We start from the raw sequence: 27,741 nt of genomic DNA on the forward strand, positions 1-27,741 counted from the left end.
CCACCCCTCCCCGCCACACCAGCCCAGAAGCCTGCCCCTGTCGTGTGACCTGAAGGGGGTCAAGGGACAACACAGACCTTCGCAGCCAAGAGTGGTGACCTCAGCAAAAGGGTTGTCACAGCGGTTGCACTGGCGGCCAATGACACCGGGCTTGCAGGTGCACTGTCCGGTGTCCATGTCACAAGTGCGACTGTGGGAGCCATGAGGGAAGCAGTTGCAGGGCAGGCAGGAGTCCTGGGCCGGGGGCTTGTAGTAATTCTCCTGCAAAAGCAGAAGCAATGCCCATGACTTAGAGGCTGGTGGGAGGTCCCACCTTGCAGGGTGTTTCCTGAGCCATGCCAAGACTCCCAAGCATGCGCACGTTGGACAACAGCCCTACCTGTGCTCTCATTGCCACCCTCTGCCCACCTTCCTTACCTGAGACTAGGTCTCCACAATATCAGACCCATAAGGGGCTGTTCTCCTGGTAAGCACCCTCCCCTGTTTCTTAGCAAATTGTTATGGTGGGCACTTCCATATCTGTCCCAGAAAGAATCAGAGATTCAAATGAGGATGGCTCTTGAGCCTTTTTTTTTTAAGTTGTGAAAAATTAGAAACCACTTGAATGTCCCCCAGTGGGAAGGTCAAGGTGATGGTCAAGAGTTTGTGCTTCAGGGCCAGGTACGGTGGCTCACGCCCATAATCTCAGCATTTTGGGAGGCCACAGCAGGAGGATTGCTTGAGCCCAGAAGTTCGAGACCAGTCTAAGCAACATAGTAAGAACTCATCTCCACAAAAAATTAGTCAGCCATGGTGGCATGCCCCTCTAGTCTCGGCTACTCAGGAGGCAGAGGTTGAAGAATCACCTGAGCCCAGAAAGTCAAGGTTGTGGTGGGCCATGATTGTGCCACTGCACTCCAGCCTAGGTGACTAAGTAAGATCCCAACTCAAAAGAAAAAAAGAAAAAGAAGAAGAGCTTGTGCTTCAGCTTCAGAAAGTCCTGGCTTTATGCCCACTCTTGCTGCTGACTGGCCATATCACCCTTGACTGGTCACTTGGCCTCCCCTCTGGGAAATGGGCAGGCCACGAGCTGGGCAGACTTATGAGCAACATTCAGGCTTTTGTGACAAGCAGGGATCCCTACTGTGTATAAAATTGTGGCAAGCGGAAACCCTGGAAAGAGCTGCTAAAACGTTAGCAGTCGAGTTGAGATGGGGTGACTAGGACTTTTTCAATTCTTTCTTGAATTTTCTATAACTTGGAGAAAAAAAAAAACAGGCAAATTTCCTCCAAATATACTCCCCACATCCCTTCCTCCCTTGCCACGCAATGATGCTACAGCCACCATCAGGTTACACGTGTAGGCCCAACACTGGCCCTAGGATGCCGTTTTAATTTTCATTTGCACATTTCAGGGCACAGGTCCTATGCTGTTGTCAGAACCACTGTGGAGCACTAGGACCACTACTGACATCATGGGGAAGCATCTGAGGACATCATGGTGACAACTTCCCTCTTGGGGTGGGTAGGCTGTGTCTGCACGACAGCTCACACCCCTCGCCAAGACTGCTGTCACATCAGACCTTCTGTTTGGGTTTCAAGTTATGGCAACTCCATGGCAGTTATGGACACGATGATTCTGAAGGTGATGATGGGCTCCAAGAGGGCAAAGGGATAGGGTTTCCTAGAACCTGGACTGAGACCACTCACGCATAGCCAGAGAATACGAGATGTAAGCTCTGTGCTGTTTATGCGTTAGGATTGAGCACTGAAGATAAGCCAGTCCTCACGGAAACTGCTGGACTTTCTGTATCAGAGGGTGATAGCCTAAGGATTCTCAGTCACTGTGTGGCTGACCCAGCTTACCCATGAAAAGCAGCCCCGGTGTGTTCACAGAGCAGCAAGGAAATCTAAAAGCACATTTGTACACAAAAGCATACTCACGTGAGTATGTACAGCTAAGTGTGTGTGTGCAAGCGTGTGTGGGTAGGGGTATGCGTAGCTGTGCGGGTATATGTCTGTGCTCAGTTTGGGAACACATTTCTGACTGTCCCCTGCGGGGCCTCACCTTGCACTGGCACTGGCCATTGGTCTTATTACAATCAGGATCGAAGCCTTTGCCAACAGCACAGTGGCAGGGTCCGCACACAGGGTTTCCCCACCAGCCTTTGGGGCACGGAAGGTCAATTCTGTTGGGAAAATAAGGCGGCAGATGGAGGATTACGTAACTGTGCTTTCTGGAATGAGAAGAAGTCTGCTGGCAGCATGGAGACGGCTGGCTGCCCAGGAGGCTTGGCTGGGCCAGGCTCTGGGCACCTCCCTTCCACGTCACGTGGCCTCAGTTTTCCCCCTACTGGCTCCCAACCTCACCGCACTCCACCCCCCCAACTCATGGATCAGCATGACATAGCTGCTCTTAGTGTGGTGGGGGTGGCACGTGGCTCCTGGCTCACAGGGGCTCAATGCCAACTAACCCCGCTGCCAGGCTGGCCTTTCATGGCCCAGCCTCACATATGCAGACAGAGCTCGTCTGCCCTGGGCAACTTCTCCCGGGGACCTGGGTGAATGCCAGCATGAGATGCCTGGTGGGAAGCTCCTGAACATGGGATGCTGTAGCATGTTTAACTCCCCAGGACCTCTGGGTCAGTGCTGGCTACTGTCCCCACAGATGTGCTGGGCAGCCTTTCTACAGTGTGACATGCATCTCACGTTAGCAACATGCAACTATACACCTGACAGCAGCCTCGATCAAGCTGAACCCTGAGCCTCCCCTGGCAGAGCCACAGCAGACACTGAAGACCAGCAGCAATGAGGTCAGCAGCGATGAAGTCAGGCCCCTCCCTCCAAGCCACTGGCTGTTGCTGTGCACAACCCACCCAACCTGTAGACTGCACCTGAAGTGTTACCTACAGGCCCACCTTCCTGTGGTATTCTGCCACAAAACGTCCTGTAGGCTCCTGCATTTCCCATCCTGGCTCATGGATTTCCCTCCACCCCGCTGCCAACCTCCTGTACTTACCTGGCATGCAATTATTAACTACCAAATATGTACGAATCAGGGACATAAAAACAGCTAGGCCAGAGTTCCTAAGCCCCAGAAGTTCCAATCTGGTATTTATGGGTGTTTGCAGCATGGGGACCCCAGGGCCATCTTTCTCCCCTCAGCCCCGGGGTGTCTGTAGAACCAGGCCTCAAGGACACTGAATGAGCCTCTCAGTGTCTCTTCTCCTGTCTACAACAAACTGCACTCCATGCAGCAGCCGGGGGCTCTCTAAGACGCAGACCAGTCCTGTCACTTTTCTGTTGGGCATCTCTGGCCTCCACAAAGCTGAGCTCTAGTTCCTGGCTTGCAGACCTGTCCTCAGCCCTAGGCCTCTCTGCCTCCCTGGACTGACCCTCTGAGTTCTTTAGACCAGTTTCATTCATTTTTGCTCCTCTCCAGCTCCTCAGAAGCTCTGCTTCTGCTCCCTGGAATGCCCTCCCCCTTGAGCCCCCTGGCCCCAGCCACCCTTTGCATTCCCCCAAGGCACCTCTTCTGGGCTCTCCCATGGATCACATCTTGCCAACATCTGGGCTGCTTCCCATTTCCAGGATCACAGCACACACTCTAGGCTCAGGTAGACAGAGGTCAGAGCAAGGAGTCCCTCCTACGAGATGGGGCCCCTGCACCAGGATGGCTGTCAGCAACTGAGGACAAGGGGCCACAAATGCATCACCTCCAAAGGGGTTCGAGTTTTGGTCTGTGAAGAACCAAGCGGCTCCACCTTGGAAAAAGTGACCCACCTGTGATGATTATACACCTGAGCCTAGCGATCTTTGTACTCAGCGATCCCTGTATTCAGCGAACCCTGTCCTCTGCAAATAGCTCTCCAGAAGGCCAGAGATCACACTGCTCCTGACCCTAACTCCACCAGGATTTTCATACACGTCAGAGATGATTTCAACCCCACAGACTCAAGGGAGAAAATATCCTCTATGAATTATACCAGTCTTCTTATATCTCACAGTGCCTGTTTGCTGTGGGCATGGCGGGGACTCCAGACGAATGTGAGTCCTACTGTGTTTCTGGGGTGGAAACACAACTCAAGGGGGTATGTTTGAGACATCCAATTTGATTCTTGTTTATTCCATGCCAAATTTGAAAAAAAAATGTTTCTATTATCCAGAATTATGTGTATCTTTGGGTCAAAATAACAAAGAGAAGAAAATAACTCAAGAGGAAAAGTAGCTAAATGGACTTCGAAAGAGCGAGGAGGTCAAAGGGCGTCTCTTACTTGTTCTCGCAGTACTGTCCATAGTGGCTGGCCCCGCACATGCATGCGTAACCCCGTAGGGAGGTGGGGGAGCGCACGCAGGTCGCCACGTGCTCACAGGGGTTCAGGAGACAGGCATCCACACACTTTCTTCCAAAGTACCCTGTGGGGACAGGGTCAGCATTACCTCCACCCAGAATCAGTCCACCCCTCTGCGTGGACCTCAAGCAACTGTCACAAGACCTAACTTTCCCCTTCTAAGCAGAGAGAAGAGGCGGGGTGCCTTGAAGTCACAGGAAACACAAACTTTATGTGGGTTACACTTGGCAATACAGAGAGGAGGGCCTTCTTAGGATGCCCTGGGGAGGGTGGAAACCATGGGGCAGGGTTCCTGGCCCTCTGCCCCAGGATACACAGGGCACAGGCACCAGCAGAGGATGACTTAAGCACCTCAAAAATTCCAGGGTGATCTCTAAATATAGGATTTTTAAAATGTGTCTTTTCACAAATTCTTTCACTAATCTCATCGTGTGCCATGAAGATAAAGTCTGGAATGTTCCCTATGCCCCAAATAAAAGGCACAGGAATCCATTTTAAGAAGCAAGAGCCTACTTATAAAATAAAGCTCAGCACTCCAAAAGCCCTCAGAGAGCCGGTCAGGGAAGCTCATGACCACACTTAGCACCCCTCCCTGTAATTTAGCCACCAGAGGCATTGCCCACCAGTGATGGAAGGAGGAAGGAGGGTCCTACCTTTGTGACAGATGCAAGAATAGCTGTCCCAGGTGTCATGGCAGTGGCTGTGCTGAGGGCAGGGGTTCGAGGCACAGGGGTCTTCTACATCACAGCCATCCTTCACCCTGACCTTGAGGGCATCATTCATGTTCAGGGTGGCGATGTTGGTAGACGTTTCCCCCATCCTCACTCCCTGTGTTAAACAAAAGGCAGCCGGACTCAGTCTCAGGGCACTGAGGGTAGAGGAGCCTGGAAAGGTGAATGGGGGTTAGAAGAACCCCAAGACTTCTTCAGTCCCTTGTTTTACATGACACTTCATCTATCTACAGAGCTAGGACGGGTGAGTTGCTTCTCTCACCCCCACAGCCTATTGGCTGGAGAGCAGCACAGAGGTGGGCAAGGCCAGCCCGACTGTCTGGGGTGTGGGGTGGGCCATGAGAAGCGTATTCCCCAGAGGGCTATGAGTGAACTCTGTGAACAGCTCTCTTGGCTGCTGCTAGAATACCTGGTCCGGGGACAAAAACAGGACCCATTTGGGTGGTGTTTGGGGTTGGCCCAAGTGGGGGTGCAGCGAGGGGCTGAATTCCTGAACCTACATCATGAAGGCAAGGGGCAGGTGCCCCACTGTGGCATGGCAGCAGAGGGTGTGGGGGACCTAGGGACTCCCGACACTGAGGGGAACCATGGGAGAGGATAGGTCTTAGGAGGAAACAGGAGTTATTAAGGTGGGGATGCCTATCAGACAAATTATCCATTTATTGAAAACTAACAAGTTGACTGATGGCACCAACTATGGTGCTAGCAGCCACCCAGCCACCCGCAGGGGCAGGCTCCCCACTCTGCCATACCTGCATGCAGCCCCGGAACCCGTGGCGCACAGAGACTTTGTCTTCAGACATGCCCCCGACAACAATGCTTCTCATCTTCAGCCCGGGGAGCTGGTTCCCGATCTGCACTGTGTTCTGTGCAGAAAAAGAGAGAGGGGCTCTAGGGGTTACAGTCACCATTCTAGAAACATCTTCCAGCAGGGAAGAACATGCTAGACAGCTAGAACAGTCGCTTTAACAAATCTCCCAGAGCCTGAGGACATCTGGGTAGCCAAAAAGAGAGCAGGGCCAGGCATGGCTTCCATGTGACAGGCAAGGCAAAGGGACCCGGCCAGAGACTGGCATGCACGTCCCAGCCCAGCTGAGGTAGTCAGCAGGAGGATCACGGGCAAGTCTCCCACATCAATCATAGGCACACCACTAAACCAGTTTGGTGACAAAGAGCTTGGTGAACCAGGAAGATTACAGCAAATGGAAATACATCCATTTGTTAACACTGTGGGAACCTGAGAGAGTCCCAGACAATATCCAGTCCCAGAAAGGCAGGTACCTGGAACACAGCATCTATTTATTCTCAGAGCTATGGTGTAAGATGATCCTCGGCACTAAGAGCTCTTGGGAATCACAAGTAGCCCCTTAAGTGTGTGGGCATCTCATAAAAAATGTCTTGTGTTACCTGACTGCAAACTGTGGAAATCCAGTTTGGTCCAGCAAGTGTTCTGATGCATTCTGTCTGGGACAGTGCCACTTGCCTGCCTGGGACAGGTGTGCCTCCCTGGTGTCCCACAGCACTCCGGGAACTGGGTCTCACTACTCCCCAGGTTTCACTCTCCTCCACACTCTGAGGGTATAGGTCCTTACATTTTTGTTTCTGTGCCCCAAAAGCACAGTGCCAAGCATACAGTTTTTGCTCAAGGCAACTTTGCTAAAAGAAACCACTGCTGAAGGCGCCGATGGTACCATGATGGGAAACACAGCCAGACAAAGCCCAGTTCCTGCCTGTAGGGGCAGGCCATCTGAATGGGGGATGACACACAGACACCAGTGACCTCAGCATAAGGTGGGATGTAAGTCCCAAATTCTGGGACTCAGAAAATACTTCCTCAAATCCACAGTCTCTGGCAGGTCCTGGCATATCAGGGGTCACTCTGCATTGTGACAGGCCTGAGGAAGGGTGCAAGAGCCTACTCACCTGGTCCATCCCATAGTCCAAGGTCATGACCGCCAGGTACTTGATGTCCTTGCCCTCCTTGGCACTCTTCAGTTCTATCAGCAGGTGGTGCCACTGCCCGTCAGTCACCCGCAACCTGGACAGCCTCATGGATGCCACTTCAGAGGGGCCATGGGACACCTCAAACTGGACGTAGTTGTTCAGGATCTGTAGCAGGGAGAGGCACACCAACTGATTGGTACAATGACGATGAAAGGGAAAACATGCTGCAGTCACTTAAGTAAGGAAGCCATGCAGATGGACTTACAATGCGGCATCGGATCAAAGGTGGGTTGAAAAATTAGGCAAAGTTGGAATTTGCTGTTTTGCCTTTAACACCCAACAGAGTTGTATGCTTTATTGTATGATAAAAAGTATCAAATGTTTGACAAAGATCAAGGGTAAGGACTGAAAACAAGCCCCATTAGACTTTTAAGTATTGGGATCCACCACTTAGGAGACTATTGGGCTCTTATTTTTGTATGTAAACGTTACACTTTATGAGATAAGATCCAGCCCTCCATGTTTAAACATGTATGAAAAACCAAAAATCAGCACAGCAATCTCAAGATCTTAGTCCCCCTAAAGAAGGACTAGGTAATTTGTACCAACGCTCCTCTTGGAAATACCTATAAAAATTAGACAAAATATTGATGAACACCTTTTTGAAGGTACTGGAGTGATTCAAGGCCAAAGAGAGTTTCAGGGGCCTGACCAGGGAGAAAACGGAAATCTGTACAAGTGAGCACAGTGTTTATTTTCCCCCATGGCTGTTATGGTCCTGGAAGACATGATGAGGCTGAAAAACTGAGCAAAGTCTTCTAGGCTCATGGGGCTGGGGGATCAAAAATGAGTTCAGGGCCTGCCAAGGGTAGGGTCTCTGAAGGGCTATACACTAAAAGTAAACAAGAAACAGGCCAGTTCTGGGAGGACTGGAAACCCACCTCAACCTGTAGCTGCATTAAAGTGTCTGGGATGGCAAGTGTTCCTGGCTGGTTGCTACAAGTAAGGGTGGAAGATAAGGACAGTGCATACTGGTTTAAAATTCTCTCTAGTTTTTCAATACAATGTCTAGAACTCAGTAAAAAATAACTGAGTATATGAGGAGGCAGCAGTATGCTAGAAAAACAAGAGAAGCAAGGAAGAATGAAAAGAGACCTAAGGGGAATCCAAACAATAGAATCATCAGATTTAGACTTGAATAGAACAATGGGAATCACAAAACTTTCAAGGAAACAGATACAGGTGTCCTTAGACTCTAATTTCTGGGTGTAAGTTTTACATGTCATAAGATAAGGGTAAAGCTATCATGTTAAAATGCATGCAAAAAATATCAGAAAACAAGATTGTAACCAGCCTAAGATACTCATATTTAAAAGTAACCTCAATTAAAAGATTGTATTTTTTAAAAAACCGATTAACACACCGCTTAAAAGAGACTCACCTGAAATGCAAGGATACAGAAAATGATGAAAGTAAAAGGATAGAAAAAGATATATCATGTAAACACCAACCAAAAGAAAAACGGTGTTGCTATCTTAATATGAGACAAAGTAGATTCTAAGGCAAAAATCATTACTAGAGATAACAAGGATTTTCATAATGATAACACAGTCAATTTGCTAGGAGGATGCAACAATTTTAAACCTGAATGCACCTACTAACAGCCTCAAAATCTATAAAATAAAAACCAACAAAGTATAAGAGAAGAAATACATAAATCTACAATCACAATCGGAGTTTTGTAACTCACTTCTCTCAGTCACTGAGAAGATAAAAAGACAAAAAATCAATAATGATATCGAATATTTGAACACTCCAGTTAACAGATTTTACTCACTTGACATATATATAGAGAGAGAACACTATGCATAACACTATACCTAGAATACTACGTGTAACAACTGTAGAGCATGCATTCTTTTCAGGTACATATGGGATATTCACAAAAATCTGAGCTGTAAAGCAAGTCTCAAGGTCTAAGATCTGAAACTACACAGTGTATGTTCTCTCACCTGCAATTATGCTGGAAACAATACCAAAACGAGTTACTAGAAAATGTCACATGCCTGCTAGTTCAGAAATATACTTCTGAATTCCCCACAGGTGTAAGATAAACTCATGATGGAAAACAGAAAACATTTTTTTAACTGATTGTAAAGGTAATACAACTAACGATGTATTTTGATTTTTGATGCCCATTGGTAGTCAATTTAAAAAGATAATTTTTCCACCTTTTTAACATTGTTTGCTTTTGTTCTACAGAAGTTTAAGTAAACTCTTTAATTTCCCTTGCCGTTCTCTTTCTATCAAAACTCCAAAGCAAGCAGATCGACAAAGTGACATTGTGTCTACAAACAAAAATGGTATCTATAGAATGAACCCCAGGACTTATGACAGTAACTGCCCCCCACCTTAGGTGTGTCAGGATTTCAGACAGGCGGTCAACAATAGCAAGGATATCCTACTTGACAATGCAGTGGATTAGGGTGCCTGAGAGCAATTAGCCAAATTGTTTGGGCTGTTGGATGAGAATGCAGCCTTGTTTGGCCCACCTTGGGGGACTTTCAGGAACACCCAACCTTGTACTATAGAATTCACAGGCTCTGCAATTTAATATGTCAAGTAGGAATTACCCAGAGCAAGCCTTCCTATAATCCTGGTTGACCAGCCTCTGGGAACTGCCCTGGGGGGCCTTCTAGGTGTCCACTGGGGTTTGTAGGATCCCTTCAGGGCCACCACTCCTGCCACTCAGACTTCCACAGGGAGGGCTGGCTGTAGACACTGGCCAAAAAAAAAAAGCCTTAATTTTTAGATGGGTTACCCATGATGTAATTACTCAAGCAATATGGGAGTTTGTGGCTTTCAGTGCTGTTCCTACTGAAAGCGTACTTTTTTCCTATAGAGACCCCACTGCCAAATGACAACTCATGAGCTCAAATTCATCACCTGAATTGAAAACAGCCAATTTGATCTGTTCCAACAGTGAAACGACCATAGAGAAAAATACCATCCCCGGGCAGAAATGTGCTTGCCAAGATTTGGCCCTGTGTGAGCTTCCAGGACCACCTGGTAAACTTATGAAACTGCAAGTTAATAAGGGAAACACAATGACAGCTGTAATTAGCCCTGATGCACACGCTGCAGCTTCCATATGATCCAAATGAGTCCATGCTGGAAAATGCTCCTAAGCTGTGATGTGAGGAAGAACAGGAGGCTTCCTGTCTGGGCTGGACCCCCTCTTGCCCCCATCCCACCGACTCAGGCACTGTGCTAACTCACGTATTGAGGGTGTGCACCCTGCCAGACCATGAGGGTGCCTCTGGGTCCTGTCCCCGCTGACCTCTGATAGGGAGTTTACAGTGGGGTACAGTATATGCTGGGCAGTCCCTCTGTCCACTCCCTCTACCTCTTAGGCCAATATCTGCCACACATTAAGTGCTTCCAGATGGACTGTCTGTCCACAGAGGTGATGGAAGAAGTGCCTGTGGCCGTCCCAGGAACCAGGGAAATGAATAAACCAAGGAGCCTGGAGTGCAGTGTTTCTAGGCCTCAGTTTCCCCTGTGTGGAAGGAGACCTTTCAGAAGACATTCCAAGAGATCCATCTCACTTCTGACCACCTCTGACCGTTCACTCTGAGTTGGGCAGAACAGAAAGTCCCAGGACCCAAGGGAGTGAAGGAAATGAGACACAGTTCCCTGGGACATGCAGCTGACAGCAGATGGACCTAGAGCAAGCTTTAGGAAGAACTTCCTGACAGCAGGAGCCATTACACCTGAGGAGGGTTATCCTGGGACGATGGGGCCATATGTTCCAATGTAGCCCAGACCCAAGCCAAGAGAGGAGGCTTATCTAAGCGCAGCAAGCAGCTCTGTGTAATGGCGGTGGGGTGGTGGGGGGTGCTCAGGCTGACTCTGGTTGGAGATAATGTACCTGATTGGAGATAATGAAGAGAGTGAGTGCCACTCTGAGACCAGGTGCACCTGGGTCTTATCACACACATGCGCACATACATACATACACACACGCATACAGACATACATGAAGGCATGTACACACAGACACATGCATACAGGCATGCACATATGCACATACAGACACACACAGACAATGACAAGCACACAGACACACATACAGATATTCATGAATGTATGTACACAGAGACACAGGCAAATATACACGCACACACAGAGACATGCAAACACACAGACACACTGATGTGCACACATGCAAACATACACAGACATGCCCACACACTTGCAGACCCATGAAGACATACATGGCATGTACACAGGTATACATACTTGGGAAAAAAGCCTAGAAGAAAGAAAAGAATAACCTAGTTACAGAATGACTTCAAATCAAGATGGCTCCCACAGCCGCTGCTGATTCCCTCAGGATACTCCCATGATGGGGAGGCGAATTTGGTCTAAGAAGAGTCCTAAAGTGAATTTTCCAGGAGGGAGAATTGGTGTGTTTTCAGATCTTAACTCTGCTCCAATGGGGTCACGGCCACAGGGTTTACTCGAGAACGCCTGTCTCTGCGTCACTGCAGATGGAAACGGCCTGGGGACAAAGATGAGCTGTGGATCTGTGCTGTGGACAAGGGGAATCCCCAAGGCTGCCAGGTAGAACAGTCTCCAGAGCATTTAAAATCTCTCTAAACTCCAGGCTAAGGGTAGGGGCAACATTCCTCCCCCTCCCCTCCCACAGAGACAGAGGTACAAGGGCAACCCAATGAAAGAAGACCTGGCCTTTTCCAAATTTAAGAAACTTGTAGCTGTTCCTCCAGTAAAGTGTTTCTAGCGCTTGGGAGAAGTGAGTGGACACTGACACAAAGAACCAGAGAATAGAGCGCATTGATAAAACCTTGTAAAAGTTTTTAGAAACTTGTATCCAATGTTTTAAATAAACAAAACAGGAAAGACCAAAAAGATAGAACACATGCGTACAGCAACATAGTGGGTCTTTGGGAATCTCTGTGCCAAGGCAAGCCCCCAGAGGCAGCAGACAGTGGTGCAGGTGACAGCCACCATCCGGGCACAGCTTTAACTGATGGAGGCCTGCCGTTTCCACCTGAATGCTCACCACCTCCCTCGTCTCTGAAATGCCCATGCAACTAGCCAGAAAAAAGGCCACATCCTCCGGTTAGAAGGAGACTGGATCTGCTAAGACATACCTTGGCTGAACTCTACAGGGCTGCTGGGCCTGCCCGACCCCACGTTTACTCGCCCCATCTCCCAGAGGAAAGAAAAGGCTGGAAAGGAACCCCCGCTGGGAATCCACAGCCACACACTATTATCCCTGCGCTTTTACCATCATGAATGGAGCAATTGTGCTGCCACTTGAGAAAGCCACTCACGTTTCCCTTCATTCCCCTTGGAAAGCGCAAGGGGTAGGCATGGGAAGAGGAGGGGCGAGTGGCAGGTGCCCTCCAAGCATGCACCAGGAAGCCAGCACCTAGGTCCCTCACTCCCGTGTCTGCCTGCCCTGCAGGTGCCCCCAGGTGGTGTGGGGTCCCACTCACCTGGAGATGGAGCCTGGAGGACAGCCCGGCAGTGGCCTCCATCAGCACGCCATCCTCCTTCCGGGTCCGGAACATGAGCCCCAGGTACCAGGGCACAGAGATGGTGATGTCCAGGTCGCTCCAGGACACGACACTCTCACCGCTAAAGCGCTGGGGGTGGGGCATGGCTGCGGACACAGGCCCTGGACCTCAGGTATGTCCCAAAATCAGGTGAGCCTCTGAGAATCTTTTTCAGTTGTAAGGGAGGGAGACGGGCCCAGGGAGGCTGGTCCTGGGCCTTTTTCATTTTAACACAAAGGCCAATTTGAGACTTCCATCTAGACCACATACAGACCTCTGAGGCCAGCAGCCATGGGCTCTGTGGAAGCTCACCCTGTGACACATGCCACCTTCCTAGGAAGTGCAATGAAGGCATGCGATCATGCAGGCTCCCAGGCATGGCCAGGCATGGGAAGGGGCTGTCAGGCTGGACAGGAGGCAGAAGGAAGAGCCTCAGGATCTCTGGGATCCATGGACAGGGGTGCTGGGATGGGCCCTGCCAGCCCAGCCTACCCATCCTGCCCTACATCTGCAGGGTTGGGGAGCCCAGGGACAGGAGCAGGGGCTCTGCTGAGGACAGTGTGAAAGAGAACAGTGTGAGTCCACAGTAACTCGGCACGCCGCCAGAGGCTGCCAGCCCCGATGTGCAGCCCCCTCATGAGAGCTCCCAGGCACCCCAACATCCAGGAGCAATGCCTCCAGGCCGCTGTGGTTGGGGGGATAGACAACACCAGGTACTCACCTTGCTCACAGTTCTTCCCGCCAAATCGGAGTGGGCACTCACACAGATACGTGTTCCACCTGTTCACGCAGGTGCCCCCATTCTGACACCATATCCCATCGCAGAAGTTCCTCTGAGCAGCACAGCCTGGCAAGGGGAGCACACAGCAGAGCCTACCTTGGAGGAGACGTCCTGGCTTTGTGCATGCATGCAGGTTTGGTGTGGGAAACAGGACAGACTTGAAAGTGGCTCAGACAGGAGTCAGGTCAGGCCTGAAAGCTGCTGGCAGCCATGAGGATACAAGAACTGAGATGGTGCTGAGCACACCGCCCACAGCTGGAAACTCCAGGGCTCCAGGTTATCGCAACAGGTGGCCCAGTTACTAGGTAACATGCACAAGATCTTAGGATTGTGTGTGCCCCTGGGTTGGCTGGCTGGCTCAGCAGCATACTGGTAACCCCAAACTGTAGAACCCACAGACCTCAAGAGCAGGCACGCCTAGGAGGTGCCTATAGCTGGGGACACCCACTTCTGGGGAAAAGACACCTCCCCAGAGACGTGCAAATGGCCCTCTCTCACTTGGTAGTCGGTGTCCAGCCATGCCCACGATGACAGCCCCAACATGCTGGTGGCTGCCCATACCTGCCCTGGTGCCATTGTTGGCGATGAATCCAGCCATGTCCACATTTTTGCCATCGACTGACAGGTTCCGCATGCAGCCCACAAACTGCCGGTTGTGCACTGGAAAGTCTTCCGGCAGGTTGGGGACACCTCCCAGGAGCAGAGGGCCCGTCAGATCCAGGGACCTAGGGAGATAAATCCATCCTCTGTGGCATCCAGGTAGCAAGAGGTGGCCACTAGGGCCAGGTTCTGTGATTTCATCCCCGTAGCCTCTGCTGCCAAAAACACGTCAGTCATCGAGCAGGCAGGAGTTAAGAGGTGGGTAAGCAGAAGGCCAGCATAAAAGGACCCTGCTTCTGGTGCCACCACTGGCTCTTCATGCCTCTCTGAGCCTCAGTTTCCTCATACTTGCATTATGTCCTGACAAACCAGATGTTTTGGGTTAACCAGTGACCACTTACTGAGTCCAGTCCACCTCTAGGGCCAGTCCACACCTAGACAGGCTGTGGAGCACAGGTAGCACAGGTCAGTGTCAAATAGTGACTACTTTCTTCTGGTCTCCAGGAAAAGGAATGAACTTGAAGGGAGGTCAAAGGAAAATTAGAACCCTGGCTGTGCCACAGGCAGCCATGTGACCTTAAGCAGGGGCTCCGACCTTTTTAGGGCACAGCTTACTTATCAGTGAAAGGGCATCATACTACCTCCACTGGGGGTGGGGGATTGGATGAAACAGGCAGGTGACTGTCCTGGGCCCTTATCGTATGCTCAGGATATATCAGGTTTATCTCATCATGATCGCCAAAACCGTTATTCAATATCGCACCAAAGCACATTTAGAAGTGAGTCCCATAAGGGCCTCTGCTCTGGGCATTAAAGCTGGAGTTACAAAAAAGGGAAACACGAGAATGGCCATAAATGTCTATGTCAGAATTTCTTTGTCCCTGAGTTAAAATGAGCCCTAAGAAACCTCTGGGACCAGTAGGGACATGGCACTTCCATCTAACAGAGTCTTGGAGTCCCAGGGTCCAGTGCTGGTGAGGACAAAGCCAGTGATCCCATGGAGACAAGGCCAGGGACAGTCTCCAAGTCTGCAAGCCAGCCGTCACAACCCTGAGGTCAGCCTGGCCACTCTTTTGACAGATATTTCCAAAGGAACTTATTCTAGAAGGTTCTAATGTGTCAGAGGGAGAGTGCCCCAACCAAGGGAGGGACTCTGACTCCAGCCTGAAATAGGGTCACCAGGGCGCTGAGCCCAAAATGCCTGTGTTGGGGTCCTACCCTTGGAGGCCACAGGGCGACCCCACATTTGGGAGTGTGGATGTCCAGGACCTCTCCTCCTAGGATACTCACTTCTTGGAGCCACTCTGAGTGCCCTGGGCAGCGCAGCTGTAGTTCCCAATATAGCTTCCAAAGCGCACAGCCATGGTTGTATCACAGTCATCCACTGTCACGACAGCCACCTTCTCCCCAGATGGCCCATGGGGCAGGCCCAGGCGGCCAATGTTGGGCTGTCAGAAGAGAAAGCACAGAAGGTATCAGCGTTTTCTCTACCAGTGCCCTTGGCAGGTATACCCGCCACCCCCAATATCACCCACACACTGCTCAGGGAGGGGCAGCATGTGGAACAAGGGCAAGGAGACCCCAGACTTGTTTCAAATTAGTTCTCCAAACCAGCAGTACTGGGTTGCATAGTATCTCTCCCAAATTCACGTCCTTGCCAGAACTTCAGAATGTGACCTTATTTGAAACAGGGCTGTTGCAGAGATAATTGGTTAAGATGAGGTTGTTCTGGAATAGGGTGGACTCTGACTCAAGTTGTCTTTTTAAGAGGATAGATGTGGAGACGCAGAGACACACATGTGACCACAGAGGCAGATACTGGAGCAAATGTCCCCAAGCCAAGGAACATCAAGGACTGACGGCCACCAAAGCTAGGAAGAGGCAGGAAGTACCCTTCCCTAGAGCTGTCAGAGGGGCATGTCTTACCCACACCTCGATTTCAGACTTCTGATTTCCAGCACTGGGAGAGAATACATGCCTGTTGCTTAAGCCAATAGTTTGTGGTACTTGGTTATGGCGGCCCTAGGAACTAACACAGCAGCCAACACCGAAGCCTCTTGAACAGCCACCTTTGCTATTCTATGGATATCCTCCCAACTCTGCAGTTCCGGGCCAGACTTGTGGTCCCCTACTCCATGCTCCTAAAGTATGGATTCCAAGACACTGCTCCCCACAACAGGCCACACTTTCCTCCACAAGACATGAAGCTCCCTGTCCAGGCCAGGAGCCTGTCCTGGGGCTGGTGACAAGAGTTCCTTCGGGAATCAGGGGCCCTGGGGAAACTTCTTCCTGGAGGAGGCTGCAGTTTGCCATCCTGGAATGGGTCTACTTCCCCCAGGAAGCCCTCACAAAGATCGGTCCCTTGCCGGACCCTCCCGGGACGAGAAGTACATCCATCCAAACAACTCAGGTATCCTTCCAGCAAGAGAAGTAGAGCTGACCTCACACCATTTGTGCCAGCCACGAAACCCGGGTTTGTGGGCCTCAAAGTCCCAGAAATGCAGCAAGCAGCCAGAGGTCTGGCTCTTGCTGGGCCAGGCAGCAGAATTTTCTTCTTCATCTGTTCTACCTGGGTAACGAAACCTGCATCCCGTAGGTGACTGAAAATGAACTAGGAGAATGCAAGGGAAGTGCCATCAGGCCTCACCATTGGCATGGGGCAGCTCTCTCCTTTCCCAGACCCTGCAGGATCCATCCTCAACCCCAATAAATGATGGGCTTGATGCCTCCTCTTCAGAGTGCTAGGGTCAGTTGGAGTTTATAACATGATACAATCTTATGCTTCTCTATAACAGCTTGGAAATAGGTTGTTGTAAAAATAAAGAATTTAGTTAAGTCATCCTCAATGCTTTTTAATAGGAAAATAACCACACAGTTCATTCCAAAAAAAAAGTTTTCAGTTTTTAATAGAAACAAAGTATCTATTTGACCAGGCACACTGGGCTGAAAGGCAGGACACGGAACTTCTGGTAACAGGAATTCAGCCATATGGCCAAGTTGCATGACTTCAGGGAACCCTGCACATGCTGGCAACACCCCCGGAGTTGCACAGTATGCAGCCTACACAGTTGTATATAGTCACCCCAGCTGAGCCTTCCATTTCCCCATGCCCTAGCATCACACACCTGTTTCTCTATGTTGTAAGATAAGAATTAAATATTAGAATACCCTTCCTCTCTGTGTTATAGGGACTTTGAGGGTGACAGCAACATAGGTGCTTGAGCCTCCCGAAACCCTTCTCAGGCAAGTCCAAGGAAGACTTTTGATAATCTTTTACATCCGCTGATGAAATCACAAGGTCTGATAAGCTATTTCCTTAAAGATTTCACTTGTGGTGAAGCAATAGGTTGGTGAGCATATAAAAAATAATCTGTGCCATGCATGGTGGCTCATGCCACTAATCCCAGCACTTTGGGAGGATAAGGCAGGAGGATTGCTTGAGCCCAGGAGTTTGAGACCAACCTGGGCAACATAGCAAGACCTCACCTCTACGAAAATACAGGTGTGCATGGTGGTGCACACCTGTAGACCCAGCTACTTGAGAGGCCAAGGCAGAAGGATTGCCTGAGCCTAGGAGGTCGAGGCTGCGGTGACCTGTGATTGTACCACAGCACTCCAGCCTGGGCAACAGAGTGAGACCTCCAACTCAAAAAGAAAAAAAAAAAAATCTGCTTTCTCACCTGTAGCAGCAGCCCACAGTGGAAGACATGAGGAAATGCCCATTATGGGGTGTTTAAATGTTAGATGCTATCCTGGGGAAAGAGGCACCTCCTCACACTGTCCAGACCCAACATTATTATCTTTACAACTTGTAATTTACATTGTTGGGGATGGGTGTGAGACTTGGAGGAAGGACAATAACTAGCATTTACACTTGGGAGGCTGTAATGAAACTAAGCTGCTGTTTATAAAACTGCAGTTGTTGTAAACTGCTACTTGTAATCAACAGCTTGGAGCTATAGGATTCAAGAAAAAAAACAGCCAGGAGAAAGAAACTGGAGGCAAAAGACAAAGAAAACATCACTGTTATGTTTACAGCAACACATACTAACCTGCGACAACCCGCTGCTGAGACACCTGACAGTCTCTGAGAAACATCACCCAATATGTCCTTCTGGATTCCTACTTCCAGTCAGATCCACTGGCTGCTCCGTCAAAAGTGATGACCCTTTTGGCCCAGGAGCCAGTCTTGGATCAAGTGCTGGGAGAACCCACAGAAGGAGAGAAATACAGCGGAGTGGCGAGAGAACCTGCATAGCCTGAAGGCCTGGTCCCAGCTCCTGGGATCAGCAATCACAGCATCTGATGGCCCACGCCTTCTCACACCACCCCAGAATAAGCAGTGAGTGGGGCTAGCAATTTAAATGCCCCACCTCTCAGCTAGTCTGAGTTTCACACATGTGCCACTATTCATTGTGTGGTGGGGATCGTCAAATGTGGGTGAAGGCAGGGGTGGGAGGCACGTGGTGCTGCTGGTGACTCAGGATGCATGGATGGGCTTCCTCAGAGTTCAACACAGAACCACCATGTGACCCAGCAATTCCACTCCCAGGTATATACATCAAAGAACTGAAAACAGAGACTCAATTTCCAACAGATGGAAACCACCCAGTATCCATCAGTAAGTGAATAGAGAAACAAATTGTGGTCTATACAAACAATGGAATATTATTCAGCCACAAAAAGGTATGAAGCACTGACATATGCTACAACATGGATGAACCTTGAAAGCATGATGCTAGATGAAAGAAGTCAGACACAAAAGGCTATATACTGTATGATTCCATGTATATGAAATGTCCAGAATAGACAAATCCATAAAGAGAGAGCAGATGGGTGGCTGCCAGGAGCTGGGGGAGAGAAGATAGAGAGTGACTACTGACAAGAATGGGACTTCTTTCTGGGGTGAGGAAAATATTTTAGCTCTAAATAGAGGTGGTGGTGCACAACGTGAATATACTAAACTTTAAAACTTAATTTTAGGCTGGGTGCAGTGGCTCATGCCTGTAATTCCAGCACTTTAGGAGGCCTATTGCAGACCAGCCTAAGGCATAGCAAGACTTCACCTCTACAAAAATAAAATTAGCCGGACACGCTAGCCTATTTCTACAGCCCCAGTTACTCAGGAGGGTGAACCAGGAGGATTGCCTAAGCCTGGAAGGTCGAGGTTGCAGTGAGCTGTGATTGTACCACTGTACTTCAGGCTGGGTGACAGAGTGAGACCTTGACTCAAACAAAATAAAACAAAACAATTTATGTGAATTTCACCTCAAATTAAAAAAAAATTGTTTCGGGGGGCTCCATTCACCAGCCCCCTGGTCACTTGCTAACCAGATAATCCTTGGGAAGATCCCATTTTTATCTATAAAATTGAGACAAAATATATTATTTAGCCTCCTAAAAATAAATGCTGTAAGAGATGTGAAAGTTCTCCAGGAAAGGCCAAGAGGTATGCAGATGATTATATATGTGGCTCAAATGAGGATGGGGACACAAAACTCAGGCAGCAGCAGGTGCACTCAACCTGTTTTTGTCAAAGGAAGAAAAAGGCATCTCAGCTGCAAAGCCAACACACAGAACCAGAAGCCAGCAGAGGAGAAACCAGGAGGTGGCAATGGCTCTGGGTTTCCATTCAGCATATCTTCCGTCTCGAGTTTTAAAAGAGCAAGCAGTTCAAGTCACTTATTCAGAGTGCCAATGGGGAGACTCAGCACTGGCCAGAGAAAGTTCTTAGCGGCTTGGCTAATTGCAGCCGATGAATGGGACAGGTGGGGAGGAATACAGAAGAAGACGAAATGAATTGCTCCCCAAGGTTTTTAAGATTAATTTTTAAAGTTTGTCCCATATTTACACAAAAGAAAAAGACAGTGTAGAAATACAGGTGGCCAAATGGCAATATCTGAGTTTTTTCCCAATTTTTAGGTGGTGCCAGGCACCTAAGCCCAGAAGGACAGGAAGGACAAAGGCCAGCACAGTGGAGGCACTAGTGTCCCTGTCTGTCCTCCAAGGACTCAGCTGTGTGTTATGAGGCAGCTGGCCAGGCCTGAGAGACCCAGTTGATCCCTAGGCCTCACTTCAGGGACAGAAAACTCACGGTGACCAGGCCTAGACACTCATGGTCCAAGCAAAGCAGGCACAACCTACATAGGCTGGAAACACAGAACAGCTAGCAGGGCCTGCACATGGTGCCATCTATACCCCTCAGAGTGCTGCCCGGCCAGCCTAGGCTCCCCGGGTTGGATGCAAATAGGGCCAGTGAGAACAGACCACCACACTCACTCCTGTCACCATCTGAGGAAAAAAACCTATGGTGCAGCTGGGCACTTCAAGGAGGGATCGAAGGGGCCAAACTGTGCAGAGCTGTGTAGACCTGGATTCCTGATCCAGGATTCAAGACTAGGGCCCAGCCCCATTTTATTTCCCTTCAACATATTTTCTGCCCTCCATGCAGGCCCTCCCCACTTGCTTGCACTTAGACGCTCTAAGCAGCAGGAGAGTTTTTGTGTGCACACAAAAGCGTTCGGTCCTTATGAAGTGCTCACGTTTCTCTAGCCTTTTAACCTATTGCAGACAATTCCACATTGGGAGGCCAGTGGGGGACAATTTCAATGCACAGAAGGTGGCGTGGGGGTGCCCATGGAACCAGACACCAGGAGGGGCACACCTTAGGAGATGAATGAATTCATGTTGTGTGTCAGAAATGATTAACTGACGTTCATATCAAAGAATTCACAGATGGCTGGACTTCAGGAATGCTTGTAAAGAGTCAAAGTGCAGTGCTGACTGTTCCCTATGCTGTCATTTCTCAACACGATGGGCTTCAGACCTGACCAGCCGACAACCGCCCCAGGAAATGTGGCCAAGACCCCGTGCCAGTTCTGGCACAGAGGTGACAAGCCCTCCCTCGGAGGCAACCAGGGCAATCCTCTAAAGCTACTTGGTAAACTGGGCAGGGCCACATGGACGAAATTCATCGAGATATACACATACTGGCATGATTCAAGTCAAACTCCCAGGAGCCTCAGGAAGTCTGAGCTCACAGCAAGGTACTACTTCCTAGGACCCAAGTGGGCCTGGGCAGGGGCCCCACATTCCTGAGCAGGTAACAGGACCATGTTCTGACAGGGTGACCACTTGAGTTGCTGATGGGTCTGTGTCTCTCACAAGGTTAGGAGGGCTCATCCCAATACCACAGAGAAGGAACATGGAAGAGACAGGGTAAGGGACAGCCAGGTGTGTCCTGGAACCGCTAAACCAACACCCAAAGCCAACACCCAGTCCCATGCCATCGCCTCCCCCTGACTCCTCTCAAGGCCCTTCTGCTGCTTGGTATTTCTCATCCTCCTTGCTTAGCCTCCCACCCAGAACACAGGGACGTGCAGTAGGGACCTCACCTGCTTCGCTTACCACAGAATCCCCAGGGCCCAGGACAGGAGTTGGGTATGATGAACAGATATCACTCATCTTGGGCTCACCTGCGCCCCAGTTCTGTCAAGTAGAACAGGACAAATGACTTGTCCACGAGGGCTAGGCTGGCTCTGGGGTGTGGGGAGAGAGGGAGGAGGGGGAGCCACTGATCACCTGGAGCGGCCCTTAGCCTGGAGACAGTTCTGCTGCAATGGATCAATCCCAAGCCCACCTCCTCTGCATCTGCAATCAGTGGGTGGGGCCGTTACAACATCATGAACCAAGTCATCTCACCTTCTTCCGTCAACTAAATCAGTAGCAGATACTTGAGTTCTCAAAAATTAAATTACACACATATTTACTTCTTTTCGCATTTAACATAAATAACAAAGGAAAAAAGAACACAGACCTTCCTTGAGTTTTTTTAAGACAATGGAAACCTACATCCTGGGAAGAATACAGCATCCCTCTGAGGGCTGTGGAAAGCAAACTACTGCCTGGGAGCCCAACTGGGCCACTGGGACACCTGTCAGCTGCCAGGTGGAGTAGGTGGCTCCAAGTTATCCCAAACTGTAAGATAACCTCAAGACCCTCTGCACAGCTCAGGTTGAGAGGGGGCGGATGTTCCTTACTCTCTCACCTGTCAGGGACCTGAGGCAGATGAAATACTGCTGAGCACAGGCAGACGCTTCTAGAAATTGAGTTAGTACATAGCTGCTACTTCTAGGGCTGTTTGGGAACAAGATGAAAGAATGGACCTGAGTCCTTGTGTGGAATGTCTGACTTGGGTTGGCTGATGTTACTGTTTGACTCCTCGCCAAGCACCTAATTTTGGTGGGGAGGGTCACAGGACAGCATCACCTTCAGAAAGCCAAGGGCTCACATCCTGACCCCACTCAGGAAAGTCACATGACTTTCCTGCATGCCAGGACTTGTCTGTAACACAGAGGGTGAAAATAGCACCTTCCTCGTGGGGTGAAATGAATAATAAATGTGAAGAGCTTGGAACCATGCCGGGCACGAGGGAAACAGCCCATAACAGTGTGCGGCACTATTATTATTACTTAAAAAGATGGGACAGAAAGCAAAAAAATAAAAACTGCAAATGGTGGTTCTCCCTGAACTTTTACCATCCTAATGGTTCCCTATATTGATAAAGTTTCTTTTCACATTTTTTAAAAAAAGCAATTAAGCAGCTCCACTGAATCCACAGGCTCTTCTCCAGCTGCTGAGACACGGAGCCACCTGTGGCTTCGTGTTCTGTCATTAGCATGCCATTTTCTCCATTTATCCAATTATCCTGGAAATAATAGACAGTGCTTATATACATTACCACTGTGAAAACATCAAAAAAAAAGAAGAGAAAAAGGATTCCAACAAGAGTCAGAACCAACTGGTCACCTAGAGTTTCTTTAATCACACTAAGGCCTTCTATTTCACAGGCAGGAAGACTAACCCAAGTTTCTCTGACAATTCTGGCCAAAGACAAAAGTGAGGAACTCTGTGCTTTCCTGAAGAGCATACAACACGCTTGGAAATGCAAAAGCCATGGGTCTGAAGGCAGGCGTCTCCTCAGCGTGTGTGCTTGGCAGTGGATGGAAATAAGCACCTCCTAAGAGCTCCATGATCTCCATGGTAATTAATTTTGTTCTGGAAACGATCCAACAGGGCACAGCGCCAGTCCCCACTAAGCCCGACCCCTTGACCAGACAAAAGCCACCGGGGCTATGAGAGGGAGCCAAGAGCATCTCGACTGCTGCCCCCAGTGCCCGGCCACCAGGATGGGGTACCCTCTGAAGCCTGGCTGCTCCCCTAGGCGTGCTGGGAACCTGGGAATTTATGCAGATTTGCTGAAAAGGGGAGTCTTTCCTCCAATAACAAATAAGGACACAAAATGAGGGGGGTCTTTAAGGCATATACAGCGCCTTCTTGGAAAGCAACATGCCCCTTCTCTTGAGGGTTTTACGGGTACAAACTGGGCGACACTCAGGCACCCGACCCGAAGCTCAGGTCCCTCCACAGGTGGGATTTATAAATCTGACTGTTTGTTACTCCCAGGTGGAGAAACCCCCACAAGCAAGACACGGAGGGGAGTGGGCACTCCTGGCAGCAGCCCACTGGGGCCTTCTCTGCACAGGCATGGGGACGGATTTCTGGAGCCTCTGAGCTCAGCCCCCACAATAGAGTGTCCTGGGAAAGAAAGGACAGAGAGCTTTGGGAAGGAGGATTTACTGATCTTTCAAAAATGCCTTCTGTGAGCAAGGGGGAAATGCTCACTAGAAATGTACACACTCACTCACACTCCTACAGGCACACTCATTCATCCTCACATATGTGGCAGCACTAATGCACACTCACACTCATGTGCACTCACACTCATACTTACCTTCACATAGACGTTTTTGCATACTCACACATGTACATACACCCATACTTGCACGTGTGCACACTCACTTGCATGTGTGCATACACACTCAAGTGTGTGCACACTCACTCACATGAGCATACACTCTCAAGTGCGTATAATCATTTGTGTACCTTTGCACTCTGTACACACATTCTTGCACACTCACACTTGCATGTACATACTCTCACAAAGCCCTGGTCTGCTTCTGCTTGGACGTAACAGTCCCCTCTCTGTTCCCAGAGTCTGGCCCCCTGGACTCCTGTCTCCTTTCGCCTCCACCACTTTCCTGCCCAGCCTGCCCACCCTCCTGGTCTGCAGGCCACTGAAGGACAACGTGCTCAGAGTCTATGTGATGAAGGTGAAGATGGGGGTGCTGAGAAGAAAGCATGGACGTGGGTATAAAAATGGAGAGAAGGTAGGAGGAAAGGGACGGTCACAGCAGGACAGCGTGTTGATGGTCCTGGGATGACACACGCGAGAGTAGAGGGCACATGAGCAGGCGAGAGATGCCGGGACCCACAACTCCGCCCAACCCCGGCCCCCATTTATAGAGTTTCCTCATCTATAAAACAGAGAACACCAGTACCACCTCCTCCAAAGACCGACATGAGGATTGCATGGGTGATGCATATGCAAAAAGTCAGTCAGTGCATGTTGGCCACCATTGCCCGCCTAGATTCAGTACTTAGGGGACAGAGGCAGGAAAGGCCTAGAGTCCGGGGAGACGGCCACAGCATACTGCATCTCAAATCACGGGGAATGAGTGGATGAGGAGGTGGACTGGCAAGTACCAGAGAGTTGAGACAGATGCAGGAGGATGACACAGGGCCACCATACCAGACGGGAAACAGCCATGACCAGGTTTGAAACAAGGCCTGCCCCAGGCCCTGGGGTGACTTTCCATAACCGGGCTATGGAAAACAAAAGCCCCAGGGTGGGGCTGCACATCTAGAGAATCATCATGTTTCCATAGCAGGTGACTTTCTTCCATCTAACGAGGCCCGTGTTTGGGAAAGGAAACCAGGCAACTTATCTTCCGGCTCCATCACCTGCCAGCAGCTAGGCATCTCCCTACCCGCTGCAGCCCCTGCGTACGGGACACTGTCACTTCTCTCATGGGCTCACTTCCCTCACAGGGCTCAGTGGCCACACAAAGGCCCCCCCTTCGGCTTTAATGAGCCACGTCACTTTAAGGAGGCATTTAACATTCCGAGCCCAAGATGCAGGATAAGGGCAGCGGCTACAGACATCATCCCATGACCTGATGGGAGCACCTGGAACACTGCCTGTGGGCTGGAGACATCGTTATTCGATATTTATGGAACATCCGCTTGGACTGGATGAGAAGTGGGTGGTATAAGCAGGAAACACAGCAGGAGGAAAGCCCACAGCTCGCACTCCAGACTGGGGACTGGGGAAGGGCTTGACCTTCCAAAGCAGTAACTGACTACCTGGGGTGCATCCCCAAACCCATGTCTTAAACATGGTATCACCTCTGCTCGTGGTCAGTGAGAGAGAAGCAGAGGAAGGATAAAATTAGAGTCCATGTGGCCATCTCCTTTAATGGAAGGGTTTTATATATTTTGCATAGCTTAACTAATTTAGCAAAAGCTTAATTAACTAGCTTAGCTTCTTTATCTTGCATATTATTAAATCCAATGATTTTTTTTAAACAAAAAAATGTAATTTAAAAGAAAAAACAAAAATGGTTCATAATCCCATGACCCAGATGACTCCTGATAGAGCTCCTTTGAGACCATTTTTGCACACATCTCTCATGCCAAGATTTTCAGTTAAGATTTTCCTGTTTCTCTATCAATGTTTATTTGGTCTGCTACTCTTCTCACAGCCAGCCAACAATTTCAACACACAATTCGACACATGAATTTTTGTAATGTTTTCATCAGCTCTGCTCGTTACTGGCCATCCTCACCTCTCTTTATCAGTGAGGCTTTCTCTCCCCTCAGAAAAATGTTTAATCCATTTGTACACTGCTGTTTTCTTCATGGCATTAGCCCCATAAACTTGGACTAACATGTCCATGATTTCACTTCCACTCTTGCCAAGTTTAACAAGATGTTTAATGTTTGTTCACTGAGCTAATTCAAACTCCAGCATTCTTGTGACAACAACTCTGATGGCCATTCCAGAAAAAGAGTTCCAGAACTACTCTGACGTGGACAAAGCACTGGCATCAGTGCATAGCTTTCCAAGGGAAATACTCTGAAGGTGACTACAGTGATATTCAGCAATGAAGTATGTAGCACTTTTTCTAGGATGAGTTTGTGAACTGTCAGGCCTTGTACACCCTACAACCAGTTCTGCACTGTGCTTTTTAAGTCTATTGGTGGTTAGTGGAGCTCCTTCCCCATCAGCACACAGACCCTGCCATTATTTTTAACGGCTGTGCAACATTCCATGGTAAGGATGACCTTATATTCTATTAACTAACTTCTCAGTTAGCCTTTATAAGTTGGACTCTGTGAGAGAACTGTATACCCACTTTTATAAACAATGACTTTTGTTTTTGTTTTCATAGTTTTGGAAAAAAGCACACACCTATCACTCTTCACTAATGGCCATTTCCCCTCTTTTTGGACACATGTCCCAAGAAGAGGCTCTTTGGGGTTCTGTTACAAATGGAACACAGCACAGACCTGGCCAAGCATGTGGTGAAGGGGTGGGGAGGGGTGCAGTCCAGCTAAACCCACATCTTCTAGGATAGGAGTCAACAGATAAAATCTAAACTTGAAAAGTAAGAAATAGCAGTACAAGCATGTCATTTATCTGCAAGACTCCGCTCAGAGGAGGTGCTCACTGTTCCTGTCCTGATCATCTCCTTAAAACTGACAATCCCACCTGCCTCCAGTCCTTCCCCATACTCTGCTTCACATTGTTTTTCTTCAGAGCACATACCAGCACTCATTATACCAAATTTTGTTGGTTTTGTTGTGTGCACACACTCTCTCCCTCTACCTCTCTCCTTCTCCCTCTTCCCCCTCCCCTACTCCATATGAACTCCTAGAGGGAGATAGATTTTTTTTTTTTTTTTTGGAGTCTTACTCTGTTGCCCAGACTGGAGTGCACCACCGCAGCCTCGACCTGCTGGGCTCCACTGCCTCAGCCTTCCGAGTAGCTGGAATTACAGGCATGTGCTACCACACCCGGCTAATTTTTTGATTTATTGTAGAGATGAGGTCTCGCCTGCCCAGGCGGGTCTCGAACCCGCGGGCTCAGGCAATCCACTCACCTCAGCCTCCCAAAGGCGCGGGATTACAGGCTGAGCCACCGAGTCCGGCTCGGGAGATAGATTTTTAATTATTTTGTCCTCTGCCCTAACCCTACACCCAGAACAGCGCCTGGCATGCAGTGGGTCCTCAATGTTTAGGGAAGGGAGAAAGGGAGGGAAGGAGGGTGGGATAGAAGAAGAGGAGAGTGGAGGGCAGGGCTGCAGGGAGGTGAAAGGAAGGTCACGTGGCCACACTGTACGGCCACGGCAGATCTGTAGGGCCCAGGAACATTCTCATCAAAACCAGCCAGAGACAAGTGTCTGGGTGGAAGCCCTTAGGCTTTCTGGAACACTCACAGAAAGAAATGGAGATACTCCCCTGACAATGGGAATGCAGTGGGGGTACAGGTATGGTCACAGCCCACTCACCTCGTGACCTTGAAGTTTAACGTGTGACATGGACCTAGGAGGTCTTGAAGGACATGCACAAGTAAATGTTTGTGAGTCCCAGCTGGGTGAAAATGCCTAATGACACTAGTACCTAGAGGTCATCTCAAGGTCATAGAAATCGAGCCCTTGGATTCTCTGCTCAAATAGAAACGGAGAAGCTGATTTTGGAGAGGAGAGGTTTATTTCTGCTAGAGCTCACACCTTCTTTATAAAAATGCATTCAGCCAGGCTCAGTGGCTCAGCCTGTAATCCCGCGCCTTTGGGAGGCTAAGGTGA

At 49.4% G+C, this 27,741-nt stretch overlaps 1 protein-coding gene across 1 annotated transcript in view; it reads right to left on the reverse strand.

The window, feature by feature from the left end:
• Positions 1-27,741, reverse strand: part of CELSR1 (cadherin EGF LAG seven-pass G-type receptor 1) — a gene marked incomplete at its 5' end in the record, with an annotated part of 180,755 nt that overhangs the window by 33,974 nt on the left and 119,040 nt on the right. The window contains 10 exons of the mRNA XM_021707906.1: positions 78-261; positions 2,048-2,168; positions 4,254-4,395; positions 4,985-5,159; positions 5,815-5,928; positions 6,986-7,171; positions 12,532-12,698; positions 13,313-13,438; positions 13,934-14,097; positions 15,263-15,420. Coding sequence (XP_021563581.1) covers positions 78-261; positions 2,048-2,168; positions 4,254-4,395; positions 4,985-5,159; positions 5,815-5,928; positions 6,986-7,171; positions 12,532-12,698; positions 13,313-13,438; positions 13,934-14,097; positions 15,263-15,420 — 1,537 coding nt within the window. The remainder of the gene's footprint in view (positions 1-77; positions 262-2,047; positions 2,169-4,253; positions 4,396-4,984; positions 5,160-5,814; positions 5,929-6,985; positions 7,172-12,531; positions 12,699-13,312; positions 13,439-13,933; positions 14,098-15,262; positions 15,421-27,741) is intronic.

Source organism: Carlito syrichta, unplaced genomic scaffold (assembly GCF_000164805.1).
Source record: "Carlito syrichta isolate Samal-C Ts95f unplaced genomic scaffold, Tarsius_syrichta-2.0.1 Scaffold126791, whole genome shotgun sequence".
Classification (NCBI taxonomy): domain Eukaryota; kingdom Metazoa; phylum Chordata; class Mammalia; order Primates; family Tarsiidae; genus Carlito; species Carlito syrichta.